The 27,055-nt window shown below is 42.2% G+C and overlaps 1 protein-coding gene across 1 annotated transcript; it reads right to left on the bottom strand.

Annotated features, from left to right (window-relative positions):
• Positions 1-906: 906 nt before the first annotated feature.
• HECA (hdc homolog, cell cycle regulator) lies at positions 907-27,055 on the bottom strand. The gene is made up of 4 exons (XM_034060903.1): positions 26,774-27,055; positions 11,084-12,124; positions 7,599-7,753; positions 907-4,961 (listed from the first exon to the last, which is right to left on the bottom strand). Exons 1-4 carry the CDS (start codon positions 27,003-27,005, stop codon positions 4,797-4,799), a joined length of 1,593 nt encoding a protein of 530 aa, XP_033916794.1. The 5' UTR covers positions 27,006-27,055; the 3' UTR covers positions 907-4,796.

Raw genomic sequence — 27,055 nt, 5'->3', positions numbered from 1 at the left:
ATTTTCACCTTGTAAACAGGTCTTTGTATTTTAAGAGGCAGCTATCCAGAGTGCTTTTCATAATTAACACAACATACAGTTTTTCAGCTTCAAGGTTATTCAAGCCAGCCACAGAATCTGCTTCCAAAATTAAACCTGAACAACTACGGCTGGGTCTTTAGTGTTTCCAATCCCCAAATCACATTTCTTCTCTCTCAAGCTGTGCCCCTCCTTCCCTTGTGGCAGTATTTGCTTTATCTTTTCTAAGTCCAGATTGCCTTGATCATTTATGTCCTTTCTGAACTTCTCTGTGGTAATATGCATTGGCTGAAAACTCATGCTGTAAGCATATGAAGCAAGGTTTGCTAAAATGCATTATTAGATGATTTGTCAAACTGCTGAAAACCTTACGCAAGAAGCAAGGATTTGAGGCTCCTTCCCTTGCAACAGTTTCAGAGATTAAGTGTTCAGTTGTAACGCAGAAAACCTTTTGCCTTGTGCTGCCCTACTGTGTTCCCCCCTAGAGAAGCCCTTCTGATATTTCTCAGGCACAGGACAGCATATTTCCATTAACAGACTCAACCAGAAGTGAAGGATTCAACACTCTGTCCTCTATTCATCCCCACAGCCAATGGCCAGTGCAGCACACAGGTATTCCTGAATCAGCTCCTAGAGGACACACTACACTACAGGGAGAGCATTTCTATGTCAACAAAGTGGACAAGATTTCTGTTTTGCAAGTGGACACATCACCTCCCTCTATCCCTTTTAGTACAATATGACATCAAAGCTTCATTTTAATTGACACTGAAAGCCTGTCTTCTCCGTGCGCCCTTTAATAATTAGAGCAACTAGAGTAAGTTTCTCTATGAAGAGCAGGAGTAATAACTAGTCAAGAGAAGCAGGGGGAAAGAAGAACCCACACTGTTAGCTGTCTGGTATTTATTACTTTTTAATACAGAGAAGTCACAACAAAATATTCTCTAACAACACGCGCAAATGATATCATAACCAATTATTTTAATTTCATCAACATTCATTTGCTATGTACATATTCTCCCATCGGCAAAAGTGCAAAGAATGTCTCAAAAGAAACCAAGTATATTTTTGAGGGGTTTTCTCACCAGTAACCTTACAACATGTTTGTCCTCAGTTACCTAGTACAGCAAAACGAAGAGCACATGGGAAAGAAGGAAGAAAAAAAGGAGAAAAAGATAAAAGAAACTGGGTTAGATGCCTCCCTTGTAGGAATATTCCCTATTTTCCCAACTAAATTCATAAGGAATACAATGCTCACTATTGGAGATGTCAATGGAAATAGACTATAGGGCTGGCTATAGAATACTGTAGTTTTAATGACTCTGCAGCATGAGGCAGAACAAGAATTTCAGGCTGTTCACACCTTGGTAGATGTCAAATTACACATCAGCATGTGAAAGACGTCCATCATGTTAGTTATAGTTATCAAAATTTAAACACCCCACTGATGGATTAATTCATTTTTACACATCCAAAACATGAAGTCTATCTAAATGCAAGCCTCTCCTATGGAAAACAGTTAACTACTGGAAAGTAAAGCATTTGCACATGCAACTCCTATTACTATCTCAAGGAGCATCGTGCACTAAAGAAGAGTAGAATGAACCTCCGAATCCAGAGGACTGTATTCTCTTTTACAAACCATATTTCAGGCACAATTTAATCTGATCACAGGCCAGATTAAAAAAGCCCACACAGCATCAGAAAAACAAAAGGTAATGAAGAATAAACTTTAGCCAAATAAGCTAAGCAAGGAGCCAGGGAAATCATTTCCCTTTTGACACATTTAAAAGCTCATGACAACTTCCAGTGCTTATCAAGGCAGAAAGCAAATCAGCTGGAGTCTAGTTTAAACTCCAAAGTAGCTATTAGGTCTCAAAAAAGTTACCTTTGCCTTTCCACTTATGCAAAGACCAGCTGAAACTCTCATGGCCAAAGGGTGGGCCTGACTGCTTCACTGACATCTGATGCATGTTACAGAAAATACTGCATTTTGCAGTAACCGAAGATCAGTTTTCAGTACCAGCAAGAAGCAGGGAAAGCATTCTCTACAATTTGCTTTAGAGTGAAAGATCAGAGGAATCTTTCTGTAGCTCAGCTGGTTTCCATTGAGGATCATTTTTACAGTGCTATGAGTGCTGCTAGCCTCCAGTGGAGAGATGTGTTTTGGAAGAAAACAGGCATTTTCTCCAGTGGTAGACAAGATTCACTGAAGAGCAGAATTACAAGGAAAAGCTGATGGAGAACCAAATGGTTTTCTTGGATGAATTTGTACGTAAGTCCTTGTCACTGTTAAGACTTTAAATATGCTTACCCCTTCCCATTTTCTCAGTCTGCTGCATTCTTCTCTTTGACTTGAATATTCTGTACAACCTTGCACACAATTGTGTTTTTAAAGCTAGCCAAATTCCCTTTTTCCATGTCTACTCATTCTCGATTGTCACACATACATGTCTGGAGAGGCATCTAAGTACTTAAAAAACAGAATGCTAAATTAAGCTGCTCTAAGGAAACCAAATAAACAAGTATTTAGAAGGAATCCAGATGCCACATCTCCCCTGCTGTGTGCGTTGTACCATGACACCTCCCCTTTTTGAGTGCATAAAAAGTGGATATAGAGCACCATGTAGCCCATGTGGGAATTAACACCCTAGGCTCACAGCATGAGTGACTGGCACTCAAGAACAAACACTACAGTAACAGATGTGTCCTTTAATTTTTCTCATTACAGGAGCTGTCTTTGCTGTATGATTTCAGATTGCTCCAACAGTCTACCCATTGTCCATCTGGTCTGGTTCTCATGGTACTGCCAGGCAATGCAACTCTGAGCCTTGTTAACCACCCTAACTCCATCAGGTTGCTCAACACACCATCAAAGCTAACACGCTCCTTCTCCCTGAGGAGTTAATTCAAATTATGATTGTTCTCCATAAGGGAAATCTCACTGCACAGCTACCTAGGCTGTGTAACTGCACGAGATAGACAGTCCAGATGAGAATACCATTAACATCTGCTGGCTGGCTTCTAAGGACGTTACCACTCAAGTTAGCAGTAAGTCATCTGTACTAACGCAAGCCCTCTGTGCAGCTTCAGTATTACTCGAAGAGTGGCTAACGCTAGGAGCTAACTCTGCAGTGAAGACAGCCAGGAAATAAAACTGTGAACTTGGCGTTTTTATGCACAAAGAAACATGGATAATCAGTTCTAGTTTTATAAGCACATCGATTTCTTAACTTAGCAGAAAACATAATTCTCAGACCAGCATATGAAGCACTTGTTTGGCATCTGACTTTTTAGTTTTCTTTCCCAGGGTGGCAGAGTATTAGGGCCATTTTCAGGATCATGATTTCAACACATACACTCTTTAAAAAGATTCATATTTGGAAAAAAACTAAATAAACTTCAGAAGAAACAAAAAATCCCACCTCGTAAATAGAAACAAACCCCACACCTCTCAAGTGGACAAACACTCCATAAATACACTATGGAGAAAAGCAAAAACCCCCCAACTCTCCTGTAAATCTCAATAGCCTTGAGAAACCAAGCAAAAGATTGATGACCTATTTTAAAAAATTTATTTAAGGAAGGAAGAAATGGGAACCAAGAAACAACAACTGCAGAGCCTACAACAACTGCAGAGTCTACAGAGCCAAGCCCTCCGATACAAATTCACTGACTAATGCATAGTCTATTTCATATAGCGCAGAGGCATATAGAACGTAAATATGCCAAGTCTGCATAGTCCCCAAGTTTTCTTTAAATCCTGGACTTAATGCCATTTTGGAAGACAAAGGTGCAGAAACTAATCGTTATAAAAAGCTATGCCATATTTTGTACTCAATACCTGTCAGCTCTTACAGGTCTGACAGCCCAGATCCTGCTTCATGGTCCTCCTTCCACACCAGCCACACCAGTCTGCAGTAGGCAGCAAAGCCCCAGCCCCAGCAGACACATACAAACACATCCCCATTCAGCTCAGCCTGTTCCCCCCAAAAAATGGCTGTGAAGAAACACCTTTAAATAAAGCATTTTAAGATCTCCAGCTTGTTTTGGCATGGACAGATGAGCTGGCTGGGCACAATGACAGCCCCGGTGGAAGCAGCACTATTGCCCTATGGTCCGTCAGTGAAGGCAACACACATCAAACACACACAGCAGGAAGACACTATGCCAAAAAAATAATTCATTTCAAGATTGCATTTTCTGGCATACATTTACATTCACTTGTCACGATACCTTAGTTTACCCCATCTCAGGAAATCTGAAGGAAAGCCTGCTCAGGCAACTGGCAGCACAGGGCCAGCTCCTGTGCTCGTGGGAACCGATGCAAAAAGGCTGAAGGAATTCAATAGTAACAGGATGGTTTCTTTCCAGAGATTTCCCATTTCCACCAAGCTGGAGGGACAACAGCCCTATACAATTACCCACTTTCCAACAGGACATATTTCTCTGTCATGTATGTCTCCCCACACCCTTTCTATAAACTGTATTACAATTATACAAAAAAATAAACCCAAATTATTTTTAGCTGAACTTTACCCCCCACTCGGGATATATTCAAAGGCCATTAAATTGGCCTGCCTCCAACCTTCACAGGGATCTTGTCAGGAGGATTCTGGTTTTAACAACATGTATATATACATATTAATATGTACACAAAGAAGCTGCTCTTTCAGTTAGAAAAGAAATTAAATTTCATCACAGAATGAATCCTATAAAAAGATATGTAATAAAGTTGAAATACCCATAAAATAGCTATCACTAAAGCAAAGCTTTCGTCAATAAGCCTCCAAAACTTTAAATGAAGAAAATGGCTTCACGAAGTGGTAGTCTAGATTTCCACAGTGAGGACACTGCTGGACGTTGCTGTATTCAGAGAAATACTGCATGCCAATCCGTACATCTATTACTGGCTTCCCACAGTGCTTACAGTTCAGTCGAGCCTGTAAAAACACAAAGAAACAAAAAAATCCCTTTTGATATAACCATACTCACCACTGAAAACAAGGACATCACACACAGTCCCTGCCCTGGCAGGACAAGGGGTAAGTCAGAAAACAAGCAATAACGGGATCTGATGGTAAAGACATTCCTCACCAGGACTAGTAACTCACAGGCATACACAACGCTTTCCACATGAAATACCACCACTGAATTCTGGAGAGTAGGTTACCTCCCACTCTGACTGATGGGACATAGAGAGCTTCAAAGTTTACTTATGCAAATGATTGTTTTGTGTTGCTTAATCTCTGGGAGAATTCCTCAATCCCCAGCACAATGAAGCCCTGAAGCAGGGAAATTTCACATTTGTGGCATGCAATTCAACTGTTTAGGCTGATGTTTGAACATGATCTATGAAATACATCAGCATTTTAATCTTTTGGCTTAACAAATCTATAACTTGATCTACTTTATCAGCACAGCATGGTGTTGTATCACTTTAAGTATCTGTTTAAACATTTATAATACATATCAGGTTATACAAACTAAACATCACTTCAAGGACACAAAGTATTCTATACAATCCAACATTAACTGGGTGGATATAAGAAATAATTAAAGGTCAAGGGTGAGGACAGACAGAGCTATTAATGTTCAGCAGTAACAAAAAAAGTAAGTCTTCAGAAGAAACCTAGCTGAGAAACCTAGCCCAGCTGATGTAAAGAAAGCAACAGGCAGTGTGAAAGCTCAGCAGGCCATTTGAAATACACACAAGAAGCAGAAGGGATTTGAGACTGTAAAGGAGTTTAAGAGTAAACGTAGCAAATGATCAGTGGGGGCCTGAGCTGCAGCATAGCTTAAACTTACTTAAAGCCCAATACACTAATGAAAGCTTCAGCTCTTCACTGCAAAGAACAAAAAAACATTTTATATGGCAATCTTGATTTAAGGAATTTTCCTGGGATGAGAAGAAAGAAATTATTAAAGTACTATTACTGTTGAGACAAGACTCGAAAAGAAACAAACCACCAGCTCCACAGCCATCTGCTCTGCTTGAAAAGCAGAAATTTCAAGATATACGATCTAGTACGGTATGGATTTGTAGGAATTTTTTCATTAAAATGTTGTTTTCCCTCTTGCTACTATCCAGCACATCAACAAGGTGCTAGTAATCTGACAGTGGCTGCAATTCATTATCCTACATGACCTTTTGTAATGTGTGATTAAATACTTTGAAATAGGGTATGCAATTATTCAAAATAAAATTAGCAGTGCAATAAATCATATACCATATTTAAATGTCATTCCTCTGTATGCACGGAATCATCTGTAGCAATCATGGTGAAACAATAATGCATGTTATCTGGCAATCACAGTCACTGCAGCTAATGATTTCATAGTCAGTTCTATTACTTACCATGTACTGTCACACTATCCATTAATCATATAATTAAGGCTCTTGTATAATGAGACCTTAATTCTTGTCTTGTACATTCAACAGAAGCAATTCACATTTAAATTTGCTGGCTTTTACAGAGCTAGCATATCAGCATCAGTGGTTTATCTTTAGAAATGCCTATTTTTTAAAAAAGGTTACAGTCTCAAGAGGCACTAAATTTGGAGGCAGTATCTCTGTCTTTAGTTATAATTGCTGTCAATGCCACTTTAACCAGTAGCAGCAATATCACTTGTCTTTTGAGCAAAACATTTTGTTAAGTATGTTAAATGTAAAGTAAAATGGCATTTCACATACTGACAAAATGGTATTTTAGATTGCTCTGAAGCACACACATTAACCATGAAGTGATCACACTTTGAATGAGTGCAACTTTTTGAGGCTCTTGTCCTAAGTCAGTAACAATGCCAAAAGCAACAGCCCTCTCTTGAGCATCTCAGCAGACCACTGAGCTATTCCCAGACAAATGCTTTTTCCATGGCTGTCTAACTCTACTTGCACAGAGTGCTCTGCCCATCCCATGACCAATTTTCTTGGATGCTGATGATTCTGCTACTTCAGGCACACGTCTACTCTGCAGTAACCCCAGGCTTTAGATTTTTCTCACCCAAGGTACAGATTCAGTGAGCATTTAATGAAAAATAAGCTGCTGCAGGCTATGCCAGAGTACCATCACCAGAGTCAGTCACAGCAAAGATTAAGCAGAACTGGGTAGTCTCTAAGCACAAAGACACTTTAGACCTTTCCATTCCATTGGCTTATTTTTGCTACAATTATGGTAAAAAACACAATTCAACCAACTAAAAGAAACCTGCATACATGAAACATCTGCTGGAAATGTGCAACTGTTATTAAAATGGTTACTACTGGAATTATACCAGATACTGAACGTACTTGCTAGCGATTATCCTGAGCATCAGATTTAATTGTTTATATATTTAAAGGGGTTTTATTTAAAAACATAACTACTGATCACTGCACTGGCATTTGTCTAGCTATAGGCCACTGGGCCTCTAAGTCAAGACAAAGGCACAGGGACTTTGTCAGCTCTCTTGTATCGCACTCACAGGTACGGGCTGGAAAAGGATGGAAGAGAAGAAAGGAAAAGAGATACATAAACCTTGGCTTTACTTATCATCAGTTGGAATTTCACCTTATGAGTCTTATTACATACGGTACTAACCTGACAACAGGGAGATGCTGCCAGAATATCGTAGGTATACATAGTTCCCAGCTGATGCCAGCTTCCATCCCATCGGGACTTGCACTTAATGCAGATAATTTTGTGAACCCCTTCTAAGCAGTCTACACAAACAGCGTAAAGGTGCATAAGCCTTCCTGTGGACAGGAAAGACACTTCTTAAGGAGACCAGAACAGAAGATTAAAACAGACATTTCCTGCAATGTGTTATCTGCCCAACAGTGATACAAATCATACCTCATTAAATTATTATTTTTTTAAGGATAAATGCTAAAGTAAAAAATACTTCTCTATGGGAAACGCATAGGCCTTGATTGAAGCTATTTGCCATGTATGTAAAACTCAGGAATTAGTTATCACCCTGACCACCCTCTCTTCCCCCATTTGCCAGGTTAAGCTACATGATCAGCTGCAGTGTTTCCAAAACCAGGATTGTGCCTAGCTTCATCTCCACCTGACAAAAAAAGTGGAGAAGTGTTGAAGCTTATTAGCAAGCTGGGTACAGATTCATTTAACAACTTGCCAACATCTTCCAGCAAAGATGGAATTAAGGACCTGATATTCCTCCTGGAAAAAAGCAACAGCAAGAAGAGCAATTTTTTTTCATGTACTTTTTTTCTGACCATCAAGTATATTTAAAAATATTAAATGTATTTCACATACACGGACTTTAACATGCCATTCAGAACTACGCATCTATTGAGCCCTATCATGACTTTAGGCTTGTATGCACAGTCACTTTCAAAACCTGAGTTATACTGACTTCCGTAAAAACCAAGTGGCTCAGACTTGAAAATGAAGCATTTTCTCTACATAAATCTGACTAAACTCATCAATGCAAAGTCCAAGATGCAAATTTCACGCAAAACAAAAAGTCCTGCAGAAATTACGGAGATCTCTCACCTAGATTATGCACGATTTGTAGTGACTGAATTCATTTCTGGCTTAGTAGTTGCTATTAGAAGCGGGCTGTCAGAGAGTAATAATCTGCAATATACCATATTTTGTACTGCTATGTAAGAAAAGCTAAGAAGAAGTGCAGTTATAGGTCAGCTACAAAACAGGACTTATTACTTGCATGTAATATGTGTTTACTTCAGATTGTGATTTGTGCTCTTTAGCATCATAGTGCTGAACACATCACAACCTGTAATTTACTGAACACAAACATCTTGTACCTCTTCTAGATAAAAGGGAATGAAATACTGACAATTTATGGTAAGTCCATACCATACACTTTAAAAATTAATAGTTTGATTTTTAAATTTGGTTTGGTTTTTCAGCCAGTTATTTTAGAAAAATCAGAAGTAAAAAACATATTCTTCCTAAATATATATATACAAAATAAACTTGCTAGCATGAGCTGGCAAAAACTGAGCTATTCTTCACTGGTGTGTTCAGCTCTAGAAAATGTGATGTGATGAGACTGAAGTGCAAACATAATAAACTCTATTCCTAAAGTGAACATTTGAGATTGGAAACATTCAAATAATTTCACGCACAGAAGACTTCTGTTGTGCAGGAAGATAAAATAATATTCCCCATCTGAAGTTCTGCACTGTTCCTGCAAGTTAAAATAGTGTATTCCTCCACTGCTTAAATTCTTTTGTATGTAGGAAATGAGGCACATGATATCTTCAACATGCCTGAAATAAAAGAAGTGATTTTGCATACGCACTGGAACTGCACCTTAAAAGCTTCATTTCATTTCAAAGTGTACTTGTGACAATAAACCATTTTACCCAGGATAAGGAGGTAAAAATTTTAACAATTAATTATTCACAGCATCTTGCCTGAGCTAGTTTTTCAGATGCATCAGCCAATGTGTAAGGGGGAATTAATTAAAAGACATATTTTTGCAGGGTTTCATTCTTCGTGGAAATATTAAAGAGTGATGAGTTTCACTACTGCTAAACCAGCTCTTAGTAGTGATGAAATCACAAGCACATTGTGCATGCCTCCCCATGAAAGCAAATAAGCATTGTTATCTCACACACATACATTCTGTTTATCCTGGAACCTTCTTTAACTTGTATATTTGCATAATAATTTAAGGAAAGACAAGAAAACAATACAAAGTTTGTTGAACAAAGGAATGTTGCATAACATGTATTATGACCATGCATAGGATATAATAAACTTATTGAAAGGAGAGAAACTGAAATGTTAAAATACCTCTCGTTAGTGCCTTCCTAACACCCTTTTTGACACATAATTCTATGTTTTGAATACTCAACTACAAATACTTTCGTTGACTGACTTGAGCCATGCTGGCTGCCAGCAAGCTGCAGGACAAGCATGTTTTGCTGTGTACCACCCTGATCACTTAGTTTGGGGCACGGCTTTCAGGAAGAGCTGATGTGCATCTCAGCCCACATCCATTTGTTCCTCTAGGAGGGGAAAAGTAATACATTCCTTGGTCTCAACTCAGCTCAGAGCTGGGACATTATCAGAATGCAATCCAAACAGGCAGGTGTGGAGACCGTGTTCTCACAGGAGAATGGATATTTGGTACATGAGCTCTGAATAACTCCAAAGGATACAGCAAGGCCATGGGAGGCCCGAGGAAGCCTAAGCAAGCAAGGTAAGAAGAAGCTGGGATTCACTGAGTTATGAGAACTGTGGACTGTTGGCAAGCGTTCGAGGTCAAGTTCTCACACCTGTGCTTGACCAACTATATGTTAGTCACTAAGGGTCTTCAAGACAAGTATCCAATCATGATATGCCAAATTGCTGTAGATGTGTGTAAGCAATAATATATAAGGAGTTAATGCTTTGCAATAAATGGCTTTTTGTCTGATCATATTGATCGCTGACTGAGTCCGTTCTGCGGCAGGCAGGAGTTTGGAAGTAAGTCTAAAACCTTCACTACGCCTTTGCTCCTTCAACCCACCATATTAAAAGCTTACTTTCACTATGTCTAGCCTCTCCAGGCCAGTGTTAACATAGGCCAGACTATAGTCCTTTCCATATTAAAAAAAACAAAATCGTTTGCTATAAAACAAAACTGACATTCTCCAGTCTGAAAGCAGATGAGAGGCATCTCACCTCACCAGTGGCACAAATATAACCTTCACCCACACTGCAGCACAGCATGCTTAAATAGAAAAGGTTGTTTAAAAGGTTGATGCATATCTTGGAGTAAAGCTCACAACAGATAAAACAGAACACACATGCTGCAGAACAGATTGGCTGGGAAACCTTCCCATCATCTACCTAGAATCCAGATGAGAAACATTTTAGTTGCAGACTGAAACACATGGATCTTTCTATACAGCATTTGCTTTTGGTAATTCCTCCTAAGTGTTTCAATCCGATCCATGTAATTAATTTGGACGTGACTTCAGGCGTTACAGAACTGCTTAAAAATGCAGAACTGGGATGAAAACCTGCAATGGGGAGTACAGGGCACAGAAGGCAGTTCCATCATTTAATGAAACCTAGCATGACTGACAGACAACCTGTACCTTGAAGGTGACAGGGAACATCATATTCAATCTCATCGTGTCTCGATGGGCTAAGGAACAGGGTCCCATCCACCAGCGGAAACTGTTCAAACACTGGCAGCGCCCTGTGGCATAGTGCACAGTTTACAACGTTCCTGTGGCTGGCACTAAGAGCAGCAAGGATGAACTTCCGAAGGTCCTCCCCTTGGCCCACTTGGGCATCATCTTCCATCCGCACATGAAAGGTATTCAATTTATGCCTGGGGATGTGAGTAAGTAGCTCAGACAGATCGAGCCTTCTCAAAAACTGCACAGGGGCATCAAAGTGTCCTGACCTATGTGCTTGCAAGCCAGGTGCCCCGTAATCAAAATGTGCGTTCCTGAACATGCCCCCACTGGCCATGTTCTTCTTATGGGGCTCCAGGTGAATGGCGTTCTTCAGAAACTCTCCTAGGTATCGGGAGGAACGAGGGACGCTGAAATGTGTGGGGGCAAGAATAGAGTAGCCAGTGGGTGGGGACTGGCCAGGAGAGACACAAGGCGAACGGATGGCGTAGCTGCCGCCCATGACACCCTTCTCCTGGGAGTTCTGCCGGTCCATCGAGTGCCTTCGCTGGATGTCATTACTCAAGCCTTTCTGAGGCTTGTTGGCTGGCCTGCCCTTTTTGGCCTCCTCTGCTGACTCTGCCATTGACCTTCCTGTACTCTTCTCCAACACGGACTTTTTCTTCTTATCATCCTGCATCCGCTTCACTTGGTACCAGTCAGTGTCCTTCTTTAAATGACCCTGCCCACACCGACAGGAGCAAAAGCGAAAAGCTAGGTCATAGCCCTTCTTTGTCCACATGTTTTGGCGACACTGCTTTTCATTCCAGCTCCTGGCTCTGCCAATGCAATTGAACTGGACAAGGATACTGCTTTCCCACTCATAGAAGCACTGAAGGTGCATCCAGGTGCTGTATGGACAATGCTCGTTGTTGCATATAACCTTCTGGTAGTCATCCTTCTCCAGGTCCACCGGCCTTCCAAAGCTACAGATCAGTGGAGTAGCACAAGGGGCTTCTGTGGAAGACAAAACAGATGCATTAATAATCTAATAGCCCACTTATTGCAATACTTTTTCAAACACTGTGCTAACATGCATGTGAGCTCTTACTCATGATCTGTATTATCAAAGAGCCCACAGGCACTAGCTGTGGGTTACGGCAAAAAGCAGTCTTTGCCAGAAAAAGTTAAGTATGTGAAAAGAGATAGGAAATGAGGGAATAAAGAAACAAAATTACATTACAGCTTGTTTAATACTCAAAGCACCTCAGAAGCATTAGTCCTCCTCAAAGGTTTGTGGATACTGTTGCAAGGCCTTAAGAAGTGAGGAGAAAGCTTTGCGGATGTTTCTGGAAGGTTGCTTTGAAGCCTGAGAGACAGCATGGGGAGAACACACAGATGTTTGTTTGAAAAACAAGGAGGCAATACAGCCTGGGCTTTGCAATCACAGGGACAGGCAGGAATTGATCTTTTCTTTGGCACTGAGCAAGAGACAATAGCTACGGAGAGAAGGAGGAAGCAAAGGACTTTGAAAAGCAAGACAAACAGCTTATGTTCCTAGTACATAAAGGAGGGTCTTTGTTACATTGCTTAGGCAACTATAGACTATACTACCATCAATGACCTCCTGGATAGCTAAATTTCACAAACCGAAGTCCTACAACACAGACAAGTTGAAAAAAAACAAATGTCACGTGTTACTAGCAGCAAAGTAGCAGCCTTTGCTATATCCTTCAGCAAAGAACAGTTTATTTCAATTATCTCCCTGCAACAATATCAGCTTCTAAACAAAAATGTTCTACAAAAAATGTTCTGCGTTTATGGACCAGTGACATTTTCCTCTTTCTCACCAAAGTACTGCAGACTATGTATGATTCCATGTGTGGCTGTTCACTGGTAGCTGGGAGGCAGAGAAAGCTCAGGAAATTTTCAGCTGGAGTTCCTACTGATCTTTAGAGTTTCTAGTTATTAAGTTTTTAAATGCTTACCCAAGTATTACAAATATTACTCCTCTGTATTTCTGACTTCTTACTTCCTCCCCTACACCAAAAACTACTATTGCAACAGGGCTGGCAAGATGCCTTTTCACCTCTATTGTGGCATTCAAACAGGAGCAGGTTTCCTCAGGGTCTTTTGTGCTCAAGTGCCACCTCATGCCATGCAAAACAGAGGAAATGGCTCCCTGCAGTTTTCCAGCCTGAGCCAGAGCTCCAAAACTTTCAAAAGAGTTAACACCAAGCCCTGTAGAGAGAGGCTGCTGTGATCCAGGATTTTAGTTGTTTTTCCTCAGGACTTCAAATTTCTCTGATAGCCAGGGAAAAAGCCCACCATTCAGTTCCATTGCTTTTAATTCCCATCTTGTCCATGCTAGCACAAATAATCAAACATAATCTGCAGGTGTTATGCTGCTACATTTACTTTTACACAGACTCTCATTAACAGACATACTATCCAGCCTTACCCATCCTACAGCAGCAATACACAAACTACTGCCAGGAGGCAGGAAGAAAGAACATGCCATGCTGTACAACAACGCATCTTTGCCATGCTAGTGGTTTTGTCCCTTCCCCTCAAGGTTTTGTTAAAAGGCTATGAACAAACAAACAAATTCTTCAAGGTTACCTTCTATAAATTCAAGATTATGGTTGCTCTTAAGACTTATTTACCCAGAAGAGACAGGCACAAAGAGCATGAGAAAATCTTCTCAAGCCATTTCCTGGAAGATACCACATCTTCACCTCATTTCTCTGCCTCAATTTCTAATGCCAAAAGCAGTACAATTGCAAGGAGAGCCTTCTGCAACACCTTTCCTTCAGGAACTGGCCTATAAACTGCAGGCAAAGCACATTCCCCAAAAACATTCTCTTAAAGCATAAAAAGCCCATTTAATTTCAAAATATGAACTTGTTCAGTCATTAAAAACAAATTACCAAATTGGAGAGAACAGAGGCTTTCCCTAGGGACTTTCTGGAAGTTCCTTCTACACATGTAACAACAATAATCTCACTATTTGTCTCAGGTCTCCGAAAAATCCACTAAGAACATGGAGATTTTGAGATACCTTTGAGAAGCATGAATTTTATTGGCTACCAATGACTAATCTCACAGCCTAGAGAAAATAAGGCTCAGAGGAGACCTTATCATCATGTTCCAGTATTTAAAGGGTGGCTACAAAGAAGATGGAGACCCCCTTTTTACAAGGAATTACTTGGAAAATACGAATGGTAATAGGAACAAGTTACTCCTGGGGAGATTCTGGCTGTACACAAGAGGAAACTTTTTCACAATGAGAACAATCAGACACTGGAATAATTCAAGCAAATGATGGATTCCCCAATACTGGCCACTTTTAAGATTTGGCTCGACGGGGGCTAGCCTACTTAGAAAGGTTGGACAAGATGATCCTTGAGGTTCCTTCCAAGCTGGTATTCTATGATCCTATGACTGATTCTTTCATCATATTTAGAGTCTGAAAGTATAGTTTGCAATTACAGTGACCTTATGCAATTTATGTCTGAGAAACCAGTTAAACTGAAACCATTAAAGGCAAATCATCAGAAGTCAGATGTGCAGCAAAATACCGGAGGTACCAATATGAACAGTTCTCACTTACTTACACATTTCCTGTATTCATCTATTTTCGTGCATATTCCTTTCCACTATTGCCAGGAGGCAGGAAGAAAGAACATGCCAAAAATCCATTTATGCCCCCCGCCCCGTGTTTCAGAGTGTAAATGTTCTAGCAGTTGCAGGTATAATTATAGCTGACAGCAGAGAAAGTTACTATACAGACAAGTCTAGAGATCTCCACTTTAGAATAAAAGCTTTACACTTGTCATCCAAACTGTTGTAGTTAACCAACTAAAAAAGAAGAGTTTCCTTGATTAGCCTTTGAACATGTTTTTGGGGTTGGATGCAAAAACGTATGATCTCCAGCTCCCTTAGAAGCTCACAGCCTCTTCATTATGTACTGGGTCTCTAGAGGCTGCTGTAAAGGTGACTTTCAACACTTTTTTCCCCTTTTTCCTGGTTTCTTACTAGAACTGTGGAATGGGATATTCTCCAGTTTCTCCTTGAGAACTTACAGATTCCACATTATCTGAGGAACTTCCCAAACCGCATAACTTGAAAAAGCTTCAAATTTTGGACAGTGATGTAATTTTCAATATTTAAGTTAACTAGGTGAGTACTAGATGACATTGCTTCATCTGATCTTCTATCTACTCAGTGTGATTTGGCTGGTCAAACAATCACCATAGCAAAAGCAAGTCTAGAGCAGCTACAAGAACGCAATGGAATGAAGTGCCATTCCCCATGCAAAAGACTGAATTGTTAAATGCTGCCATAGAGATCACTCTGGAAAATATTGCTAAGAGGAGGAGCTGGTCCCTACTCCCCTCTTCTGGGCACTCACCTGACATTTCACCACTGTCACTAATACTTCAGAAACCCAATAGGTGTCTCTGTCACATTAAGGTTAATGCCATGCTAGCCAGAGCCCCTCCTTTCACTGATACAGTTTTGTTATTGCGAAGTCTGCTAATTTGGAGAAGGCCTTGACAAACTGTTCCACTACCTGAAAAGCATACAGAAACTTGAAGCCAACATTTGGTTCTGCTTAATATTTCAAATTCCAGCAGGTTTATCTGTACAAAACAGACTGTGCAGGACTGAACATCCCTTGCAGACTTCTCTCCATTCATATCTCCTGTCAAACGTAATCACACCACATGTTCCTACATAAATAATAAATGAGAAAAAGAAAACAAAGCAATTTTGGGGTGCATTTTTCCTAGCTAACAGCAACAGATACACCTTCAGAGCAAAAGAGACTACATTCAGATCATTTAGTATGGGAGCCACATTAGCAGATGTAAAGAGCTCATCCCATCAATTCACACCCTTGAAAGCACTCTGGGTTATTTAATCATTTTGTAAATGAGATAAAGCATTTATTAGAGAATTACAAAACTTTAAAAATCCTTTTTACGAAGCCCTTTTATTTCCCATTTATTAGAAATGTATTTTGAAATTATTCTTCACAAAGTCAGAGCTAGAATCATCGTCTTAAATGTTTCATGGTAACAGTAGGATTACTGTGAAGAGAGACAACAAAGGGGAGTAAACAGAAGTGCACAGAACCAAACTGCCCATCCACACCTGCAGCACCAAGCTGGTTTGTCACCTAAAAATAATTGGCTTCCAAGAGGCTAATAGCTCATCAAAGTTGTGAAACTGAACTTCAGAAAAATTAAAGATTATGAGGTATGAGAGAGCAGAACCCATTCTCCCAGCAGATCTTTGTGAAATAATACCTACATGACCATAAAAGTGCCTCTATTTTACCTCTCAGTTTCAAGACGATTTTCACTGCCTAAGAGAACAAAATGAGACAGCGTGCAATTTTGCGTAGCAGAACAGCTTCGACATTTTGACACAAGTTCACGGCTGTAACAGAAAGGCTGCCAAGTTGCAACTGCAACTGCACACTGCTTCTTCTGAGAAGTTAGGTTTCCACATAAGAAATAAATGTTTTAACATATTCCACTGTGGTGATTTTGATCAGTAATTCAGAAAATAGCTGCAAAGAGCAGCACATAAATGTCCTCTAAAACAGAAATAACATAAAATATTCCAAACAAATGTACATTTGAGCATAGGTAGCTCACTGTTTAAACAAGGTTATGTTTTATGTCTGACAGAACTACCATAAAATTCACTTTTCTTTCAAAAATGAAAACATGACAGAATACTGCAAAGGAGTTGATCTGTGTGTTTGGCTTTTTCTGTTTCTTCTTTCAGGTTTATAAACATTAATAAAAGCCAGGAATAGAAACAGATGAGATAAATAACCTTCAACAACAACAACAAACACAACACACTAACTATTCTACCTTTAAAAACAAAAACAAAAGAAAAACAAGGATCAGAGTAAATGAAGATTACCGTTCCTGTTATATGACCCAAATGAAAGCAGCAGAACAACAGCTGCCAGAGGAACTTGCCTCTGATTAAGTAAATGGAGGAGAATACTGTTTACTTCAGTTTACACACCCATCATAAAGCAAAGATGCACCCAGCAAGCCAAATGCAGTGACTCCATGACTTCAGTTTTGTGACTGCTCTCATTTGTTCCAAGCCCTCAATGCAGATGCCTAAAGCAAAATTCGCTCTTCCCTCACCACATTCCCACAGTATCCATTGTATTAGGCACCAGAGTTTTTCAGTCAGTGGACAGAAACAGATAATTATTTCCTGTGCTTGTCAGCATAGGTTTCAGCTCAGGGCCCAGACTTGCCACTGCTGGTAAAGTTCAAGGGAGGTGGTGAGGCTGGGGGCAGATGACAGAGAAGTGTGGCAGCTGTTGGAAGAGGCAGCCCTACTCCCTACTATCACCTTAAAACAACTGTCAGGTGACAGCAGGTCATTATGGATCTGGAAGAAGAAATTATTAAAGAAAAACCCACAAAGAGGTAAGGTCAGCATTGGATCGGGTGCAAGACCCTTATCATGACTTGCATTTCACCTACCATTACTGCAGCATCTCATCATCTGTGCCAAGGACACTTCACTTGCCAGCACATTACCTAGGTCAGAATGGCACCTGTGGGACACATACTTTGCAAAGCAAGCACTTTAGTGCTTTCCCATGAACAGTGTTCTTTTCACAGCCCTAAACAGCTAGGAATTGTTCACTCTACCAGCTTGAACCAGAGCTGAGTCATTTCTGTGGAAGGCTACTCCCTACCAACCATCTGCATGAATCTTCCGAACTTCCTCTGCCATGAGCATAGCTTTATTTTAATTGAAGTCATACAATATTATTCTGCTAATACAGCAATGCAGCTGTATAAAATAAACCACCACCACAACAACAAAACAGCCTGAACAAAGAACTTGCACTAATTATCCAACGTGTTTGCTTTAGTGAGCTCTGGAATACAATCTAATATTCAAAAGATTACCAAGACAAAATGGTACTGCCATACATATAACTGGTTAAGCAGTACAACTAATAGAGCAATACAGAAATGATCAGCCACCTTCCCAGGAGCCTGAATGCAGAAGGAAGAATGCAACGGGAAAAATGTAGATACAAAAGGTAGGCTTAGATCTCCTGCACAGCAACAATAACAAGTAATAGCCAATAAATAGCAACATAAGTCTTTCAGAACAGCTTGGTTCATGGCATATATTGATAACACCCACTGATGATCACTGATGTCTCTCCAAAACTTAAGCAGTCTTTGCAGACCAATTGAGATGAAAGTTTCCAATCATCCTCCCGTAAGGAGGGAATAAACAAGACAGCAGTACCTGGCAAGCCACCTAAAACACAGGCTTTCTTCTGTGCCACAAGGCTCCCTCTTATGTTCTTGGAAAGAGAAGCCAATGTCAGCAGTCCATCTCCAGTGAGCAGTATACAAACTCAGGCTGGTGTGATCCAGCACAGACCCACCTGACTCACCAGCCTTCCAAGAGCCACTGACTCCAGACAACCCCTCCTCAAAACGGGAGCCTGGCTGATAGCTTTCCACATGTAAGCACCTACATATTGACACTTACGTGACAATCTAGAGCTCAAGGACTAAGTAGTTGCAGCAAATATTTATGCTCTGAAGCGGCTTAAAGAGAACAAGCTGGAAGCAGCCCAGCTCTCCTTGGCTATGTGCAAGATGTCACTAGCTCTCTTAGGTGAGACGTCACATGAAGTGATCACCTTGCCTAGAAAAAGTAACGTAATTTGGAGCTGATAAACCCCAGTTCACCTGGGAATTCAGATAATGGGTCTCCTGGAGGGCTGAGTAGGTGCTAAACCATCTCCACACATTTTAACTTATACCGACTTCAGGCTTGGCCTCCAAGGGAGTCTTCAGAAAAAAACCCGAAAAGGCCTAGCAACTACACAGCAGTGGGAAGATGCCATGGAATACATGAAGACTCAACTCATACCTGTCACATTAACACCTTCTAACTTACCACACAGTCAGAACTAGTGCCTGATTATGAAATCAGCAATTAGCATGTGACAGAAAGTCACAGAATCACAGCATCATAGAATGGTTAGGGTCGGAAAGGACCTTCAAATCATCTAGTACCTATAGTACCTACACCCCTGACGTGAGCAGGGACACCTCTCACTAGACCAGGTTGCTCAAGGCACTGGTCTTTGAACACTGCCAGGGATGGAGTAAGTCAGTTACCTGTGGCTCTTATTCAACCCCCCATTTGCAGCTCACCTCACCAAACTAAGTCTAGACAGTCAAGAGCGGAACTGTATAAATTAAGAGGACAGGCGCTTACATGTGCACAGTAGTTTTGCTTACACAGCCATCTGTGCTCCAAGCTGGACCAACTGCCTATGCCACTTAAACCTATCATAAGAATTCACATGTTCTTGTGGAATTCATTATAATCTCTGCAGTTACTATGCTGCATAAACCAATCATAACAATTCACATGTTCTTGTGGAAGTCACTATAATCTGTACAGTTATCATCTTGCCAACTTCTTTCCATTTAATACCTGTTGTCCAAACACAGAGAACAACTCAAATTAGCAGTTTCACGTTTTGCTTAGGGTGTACACGCCCTATCTGCATAGGAGAAATCTTGCCCTAGTTTGCGATGTAATATCCTCAATCCATCTGAAAATATCGCCAGCTCATCATACCAAAGATGACAGGCCTGAGCCTCTACCTGTATCAGCATCAGTACAACTAATGCCAATGCACTCCTGATACTCCCATGTGAATTCTGAGTTGTCTTAACCAGGTCAGGCAACAATTGGTCCTCCATGCCACAAGTAATCATGCCTGGGTCAGAAAGACTTCACACTTTTCAGCATAGGGTGGATTTCTCTGGTGGCCTTTATCATGGTGAATGCAGAGATCAGTGACTGTCTCAAGACTGGTGGGCATCTACATGTTTTGAGCCGTGACTGTTGCTTTGTCTGCACATGAATCATCCTTACAGAAAAGCACTCCACCATTAACTTCTCTCACTGTAGCTTTCCAATAGTTTTTAATACCTTGAAACATTACAGAAAAGTAACTCTGGTGCCTTGAGAAAGACAGCCTAATACTAAAGCAGACTCTAATGCACCTGCCCTAGCAAGTTTTTAGTGGCAAATACTAACTCATGCTGGGAATAAAGAGATAACCATGACAAGCAGTAGATGGCTCAATACCAAGCACAGATGTAAACACCACAGGCTGGATTTGCCCAGATTGAGAGCCAGCTAGACACAAGAGCCAGCACAAAAGCACAAGTAGGGAAGAGCAAAAGGAGAAAAGGCTGAATCAAGTGATACCACCATCCATTTTAATTTCACATCTAGGGATGTTTGAGCTATCGCTCCACCCTCTCCAAGTTTCAGTATGACAGTATTTTTATTTCCCATGATAAATGCTAAAGGAGCTGTTAGAAACTCAGTAGGAATCAGGAGATGCAATAACCCTAGCTGCAGTACTCAGCATCTCTGCAAGACAGCAGCTCTGGCATGTGGAGCTGTTGGTTCCAAAAGACACCTCCCTCATGATGCTGTGCTGGCTCCCAGCCCTGCCCATGTGCCATCTTTGGCGTCTGTACAGTGCACAGAGACCTCAACTGTACATTGCTCCCAAAACGGATATCAGTACCACAGAAATGGAGACTGGGAGTGCCAGGAACACTCAATAGCCAGGTTCTGATTGAAGCTACCTCCAAAACAGGAACAACAGCAATATCCCTCTCAAGCCTGGCAAGGAGGGCTGACAGACTCTACCACTGCAGGAGAAACAAAGAGATAGAGGTTTAAAGTGAATGCACTCAAGATAAACGTCACTAAGTCTACTGGGAAATGCCAGTACTCCACTTAAAATCTCACAAGCTTTCACATGGAATTACCCACTCTGGTGACTAGATTACTGCTTCAAAAGGCCTCTCCAAAATTATCTGAATTTCCACCAAAACTGTTTAAGGAAAGCTCATGCTCCACTTATGCTGTTGTAATTTAGACACCTTGGAGATTAGCTGGAGTATTTTAGCCTGACCTGGATGCAAGGTTTATCTCTATTTTTTTCCCCTCACATACACTGCAGGAAGAAAAGCAGAGAAAAATGGATGTCTGGCAGTCATCACGGTACTTTAATATCAAAGGATGTCTCAATATACAAGGCTGTAAGCCAGGCTGACAAAAACTTACAAACATTTCCAAGAACTAGAAATCGTTTTGTCACTACTTGTTAGATCACTGGGAGGAAGATACGGGATGAGTACAGGCAAAGTAAAGCAATCAGTTCAAAAACTATGTTTCTTTGTATAAGACCTAACAAACATCAAGCCTAATCCTTCTTCATGCAAGCTCTACACTTGAGCAAATGACTAATCACATGAACACAGAACCCTGTCAGGGCACCGATAACCATACTGATAGCAAATAACCATCAAAAAAATGGTGTGTACTTGCTTGCATGAAAGGACAGAATTTACTGTATCCAGTAATACCACAGCCATGATTCAATTTGCAAAGACTTGCAGTACACAAATTACATTTGCTACAAAAGCATGTAATTGCATAGCTTTAAAAATCTTAAAACTAACGTGAAAGTCCTTTCGAACCCAATTTGCATTGATAGAGGAAGTGAAATCTGCATTCAACTGATTTCTGCAGTTAGAAGAACTCAATGGAATTATGAAGCAAAATGGTTTCCCTTCAGAAAATTAATAGGTATTAAATTTTGTACTTACTGCAACAGAACAGAAACTTAATTTTCCAGGTGGTCTCACTGATATCAATAGGAGTCCCTCAAGCTAAGCAATAAGTGGGTGCCAATACTGAACATCACTAAAGTGCCAAACTGGAACTGGTTGTTATATGCAGCAGGGAACATTTGATAGCAAATATTAATCCATGCCTAAATACTACAACAATCTGTGCCCTAAAAATACATTTTTAAATACTGAACTGAGAATTTTTTTTACCTTCTTTAACAATCCCACCTCCAGGATAGCATCTTTTTGTTTTTAGTAAATCTTAATTGTTGGCCAGTCACAGTTTTCAACACATCAGTCACTGTTGCACTGACTGATTTTCTTCTCCATGCACTTGTCCCACATTAGCATTTTCATTTGAAAGTAACCTGGCTTTACAAATCTGTGAAGCCCAGGTGAGGAGTGTGCAAAAGCACTGCTGGCCACTTTACACCCAGCTAACTACAGGTAAGTTGAGAGCCCAGCCAGCACAGTGAGCACTGCTCACACAACCCCTCAGCTGCCGTGCCAGAAATTCCAGTCCTGGGAAACTACACCCCAGTGAGACCTGCAGCAGCCACCTCCACTGGCTCCCCCACAGCCTTTTCTACCCCAGAGACCCTCATGCCCAGGTACATATCCATCCTGTACAAATCTGACCTCTGGCCACTCCACCTGACAACCTACCAACTCGCCAGCTCTGCCATGTCTGCAGTTTAACAGCTCACTTCTGCTGGAGGGAAAAAAGTGTAGTCTTAAAACAGAGGGCAGTGCACTGCAGGGCAGTGATTTAGAGACAGCTATGCCATATTTTTTTCGTTTAACTTAACTGGCTCTAATGAACCCCATGTGTAAGGGGAAAAGCACAGATAACGGGAGCCAGCTCTTCCTTTGCTCATCTTACAGCACCAAAGCTAGAGATATAAGAGTTATAAGGACAAGGGGTGAAGCAAGATGCTAAGACAGCAACCATCAAGAAGAGGAAGAATACTGGGGTCTCCTGGATGCAATGAGGCCAAAAATGGAAATAAGGCAAAGAAAATTGATGGAAGAAATAATTTTAGGGTGTGAAATAACTATACATGGAAACCAGTGCAAGGAGTTTATACGGTAAAAAAATAAAACAGTTGTAGCCAACTGTTTAAAAGTGCCCAGGCTCAGCAAGGCAGAAGCAGAAAAGGAATTTGCCACTCAGAGCCCCTCATGTCTAAAGTAAGCCTTGTGGATTTTTCTCTTCTGCTGCTCAGAGTGAAGTGCCACAAAATGTCTTGCCTTCTTACACTCACTTATGCCTGCAGATGAAGATAACCTACTATTGCTACTGGGAACACTGGTAATCCACAGCACTGGAGTCAGGGGCAAGTGCTCAATCCCATGGAGCTGCTGGTAGAATTTTAGATGATGACAGGTCAGATTTTCCAGTTTGGTTATGAAAAGTAAACCAGAAAATTAGCTAGAAGACTGAAAATTTATTAGGAGCATCATTCAGCCATTCTGAAGGCAGGGGTTCTAAGAAATTAGGCTTTCTGTGACACTGCATTTTAGTATCCCTCTACACTGTGATACTGTTAAACTAGTCCACATACCTCCCCCTCCATGACCTGTCCCTCATTCTTTGGTCAAGAAAGATTAATTTAGCATATACAGAATTCCTGCTTGGTCTGATGGCAAGATAGGAAACAAAGACACAGCTACAGAACGTGAATCCTCCTTGTGAGCATCATCACAATAGCTCCAGTGCAAAATGGAGATAAGCTGGCACATCTGGTCAGTGGTTATGCTCTCCACCTTCCCGATTTCCATGTGGAAGTCTAGGAATGTTTCAGTCGCAGTTTGAGCTCGGAACATGCAAAAATTAAAACACCTCCAAATAACCAGCATAAGCAGATGCCCTCTTGGGGCAGGGGAACAATCAGCTCACATTTCTCAATCATCATGCCAAAACTTGACTGACAATTGCGCGGGGACTAAAACTAAATTTGTCTAAACGTAAAAGGGAACAGGTTTCCACTGTAAACCTGTGCTGTAACAGCAGTTCCGTATTACACAGCACCGCTAGTCAGAGCTGCGTGGAGAAGCCCAGAGGAAATGAAAAATTCTGTTTCATTATGGCAAATGGATGAGGGCAGAAACAATACCCGGACCACATAATGAACTGTGAAGACTTCAAAAAAATATGTGAACCACTATCCCTTCCCTGAGTGAAGCAGGGTCCTGATGGGACTCCATAATTAGCCTGTCTTACCAAAACCATGATGCAAAGCCAAGGTTTGAACAGACAGTCTTAATTTAGCAATTATTAAATCTGCTGCTTTCATCTCTGCACATTTCTGTCTTGTTACATTCATGAAAGAAAACAGGCTATGTTATTATGATCATCTACCACTTTTCCAGGATAGAGTAGGAGAGCAGGAACATCAGACACATGCAAATTACCCTAGAACAACACATGGCGATGATGCAGGAAAGAAGAGTGAGCCCAGAGATGAGGGACCCACAGGGCCAGTGATCCTGGAGAGCCCAAGTCACAGCATGCAGCTTAATGGTCCAAAAGCAGCAGTGAAGAACTTCCCTGTGCCCAGCACACTTAATCCACAACCCAGAGAGGCTCCCACAAATAGGACTGACTGTGTACAGCAGAACTCCATTAACCTCACAACTCACTGCAGCAGGCACCTCCTCCATAAACTGCTTGGTGATCAAATAACCAACCATAAGTCCACAGACTCTTACAAACCTCTCGGGTCTAGTAATAGGACACTTGCCCCCAAGGCCCTGGTTTTACTACATAGCTTCATTTCAGATTCATCGGTTTTGAAATCTTGGGGGAATTCATTATCATTATCTAATATTCTCCTTGCATACAAGAGCCGGACCCCCAGCTCTGCAGCATGACAGCAGCAGTTTCTCTTTTCATCTCCTGAACTAAAACTGTTGAAAGCTTTGGACTTATCAGTGAGAAAACAATTTACAAAACGTCCAGCTCAGGATGATCTGATGGGCAGTAGTCAACATAAAGCTAGTCATGGACTGATCCAGACTGCACTGGAACAGGGGCAAACTCCAGAACACTTGCAATACATCAATGACATTATTGTGTCAACCACATCCACTCCTCCAGCCTTTATGATTATCTAAATGAAAGATATGACTAGATGCAATGATCCTGTTACAGCAAAGATGAGGTGTGCTGACCAGGCACTTCCAGCAAATGCTGAAGCCAGTGTTGTACCTCTGTTGTGAGAAGAGCAAGGAAGGGGAGGGGGTAAAATCTGAGAAGAGCCAAGGATGTTTCTGACCATTGAAGTCATATGGAAGCAGGAAGACAGAATAAAGGAGCATCCCATGTTGCTACTTCAAAAGGCAGCCTCAACTCCTGAGGAAGCTGGCCAGCAAAGAAGGATGCATAAGGCACCTGGGACACACAGCTTGACAGCTGAAGACTGACAGCCTGTCCAGCTAGCAAGCTGGACCGCTACCCGTGTTCACTGGCACCACCTCCAGTGGCATCTGCACAAGGAACACAAACCACCCCGTTGTCCCCAGGGGAACAGTTGCACCATAAACACACCTCTGCTTTCACTTGCGCTTGAGAAAAAAAAAAATCGAAACACTGTTTCTCCCCACCTCAAAAACTAAACAAAAGCCAAGTGTCTGTGTGAGACACCACCTGCAAGTGGATGTCACACGTATTACATCACCAGACTGAAGTAGTAACAAAAATGCTCTAGAAATTCCCTGACTCTGGCTAGTTGTTTTTTGGGGTTTTTTTTCCCCTTGTTCACTCACTTGGAGCAAAATAGTGAAAAAATAAAAAAAACCCAACAATCAACCAAAAAGGAAATTCTAAGCATTCTCCACGATTCTCTGGAGTAATACTCGTATAAAAGCAGTCTGGCAAAGCCTTTGCGAGCTAAAGTGATTCGTAATTAATTGCTAATATTTCTAAGGAAAACTTTCCATTAAATAATACACGGGAATCAAGACATTTTGAAACCCAAAGCGAGATTCTTGGGACTACCTTTCACTGACAGCAGCCACGCAAAACAACCGTCACAAAGTATAAAACCAGTTGCAGCCACCCTCCCACTTTTTCCAAAGCTCCGGGTGTAAAATGCTGAAGACCAACCTGAGAGGGGGAAAAGTCAAGAGTAGGGGCCCTGCACCTCGGTTTGTGAATCTAGCAGCTGACCGAAGATTTGGGGGAGGCGGCGGGGGGGTCGCGGGAGGCTCTGGCTTAGCAGAAAAACCGTAATAAAATTCTCGCCTACCTTTACTTTTAGCCCGAAATACCGTTTTGCAAGAATGCCTTCAAACATGGGCAGTAATGCAAGTTTCTGCGATAAAACACCCTACCAAAATTACTCCGAACCCAAAACCAGCCCGCCGATCAAAGTCAGCATAAAATGGTTGGTAAAAAGTGAGTGCATCACCCTGCCGAACCCAACCGCTGTAAAACGGCAAAAACGGACCCAAGAACAGGACTCCATTTTTAATCGTGCGAAATACAGTCGCGATTTTGCCCCCGAACACCGAGTTAGCCGAGGCGCTGCCGGGGATGCGCTCCGGTGGCCGGCAGCGCACCCTGGGCCTCCCCCCCGCCTGCCCGCAGCTACGGTGGACGGGCGCTGCGGGGCAGGCAGCCTCCCGCTTCCAGCGCCGCCGCCGCGGAGGCCCCCGCCCTCCGGCGGGTCAGCGGGCGGGGACGCCCCAGCGAGCAGCCCCCTGCCCCGCCGTGCACGTCGGGGACATCCCGGCGGCAGCCGCAGCGCCGCAGGGCCCCGGGTGGCGCCCGCCTGTCCCGTCCCACCCCCTCCGGCACCGCCACGGCTTCCCCCTGCATATGCCCGCGCGTCCCCGCTCTCTGGGCACCCCGCCGCCGACTGCGCCACGGCGGGCCCCGGGAGGCCGCGGGGCCCGGGCCGCCGCTCACCGCTCTTGACGTCTCCGGGAGCCCCGCCGCCCGCGGCCGCCGGGCCGCCCGCTCCGCCGCCAGCCCCGCTGCCGCCGCCCGCAGCCGCCGCTCCAGCTCCGCCGCCAGCCGCGGCACCGCTGCCTGCTGCCGCCGCGGCTCCGCCGCCCGCCGCCGCCCCGTTCTCCTGCTCGTCGCCGCTGCTGTTGGCGCGCTTGTTCTTCTTGCCCTTGCCGCCCTTCTGGTTCGGCATCGCGGGCCCGGCCGCCGCCGCGGCGAGGCGGGCGGCGGCGGCTGCGGAAA

Source organism: Melopsittacus undulatus, chromosome 3, assembly GCF_012275295.1.
Source record: "Melopsittacus undulatus isolate bMelUnd1 chromosome 3, bMelUnd1.mat.Z, whole genome shotgun sequence".
Lineage (NCBI taxonomy): Eukaryota > Metazoa > Chordata > Aves > Psittaciformes > Psittaculidae > Melopsittacus > Melopsittacus undulatus.
Note: the sequence above shows the minus strand (reverse complement) of the source record. Positions and strands in the feature narration are given on the sequence as shown.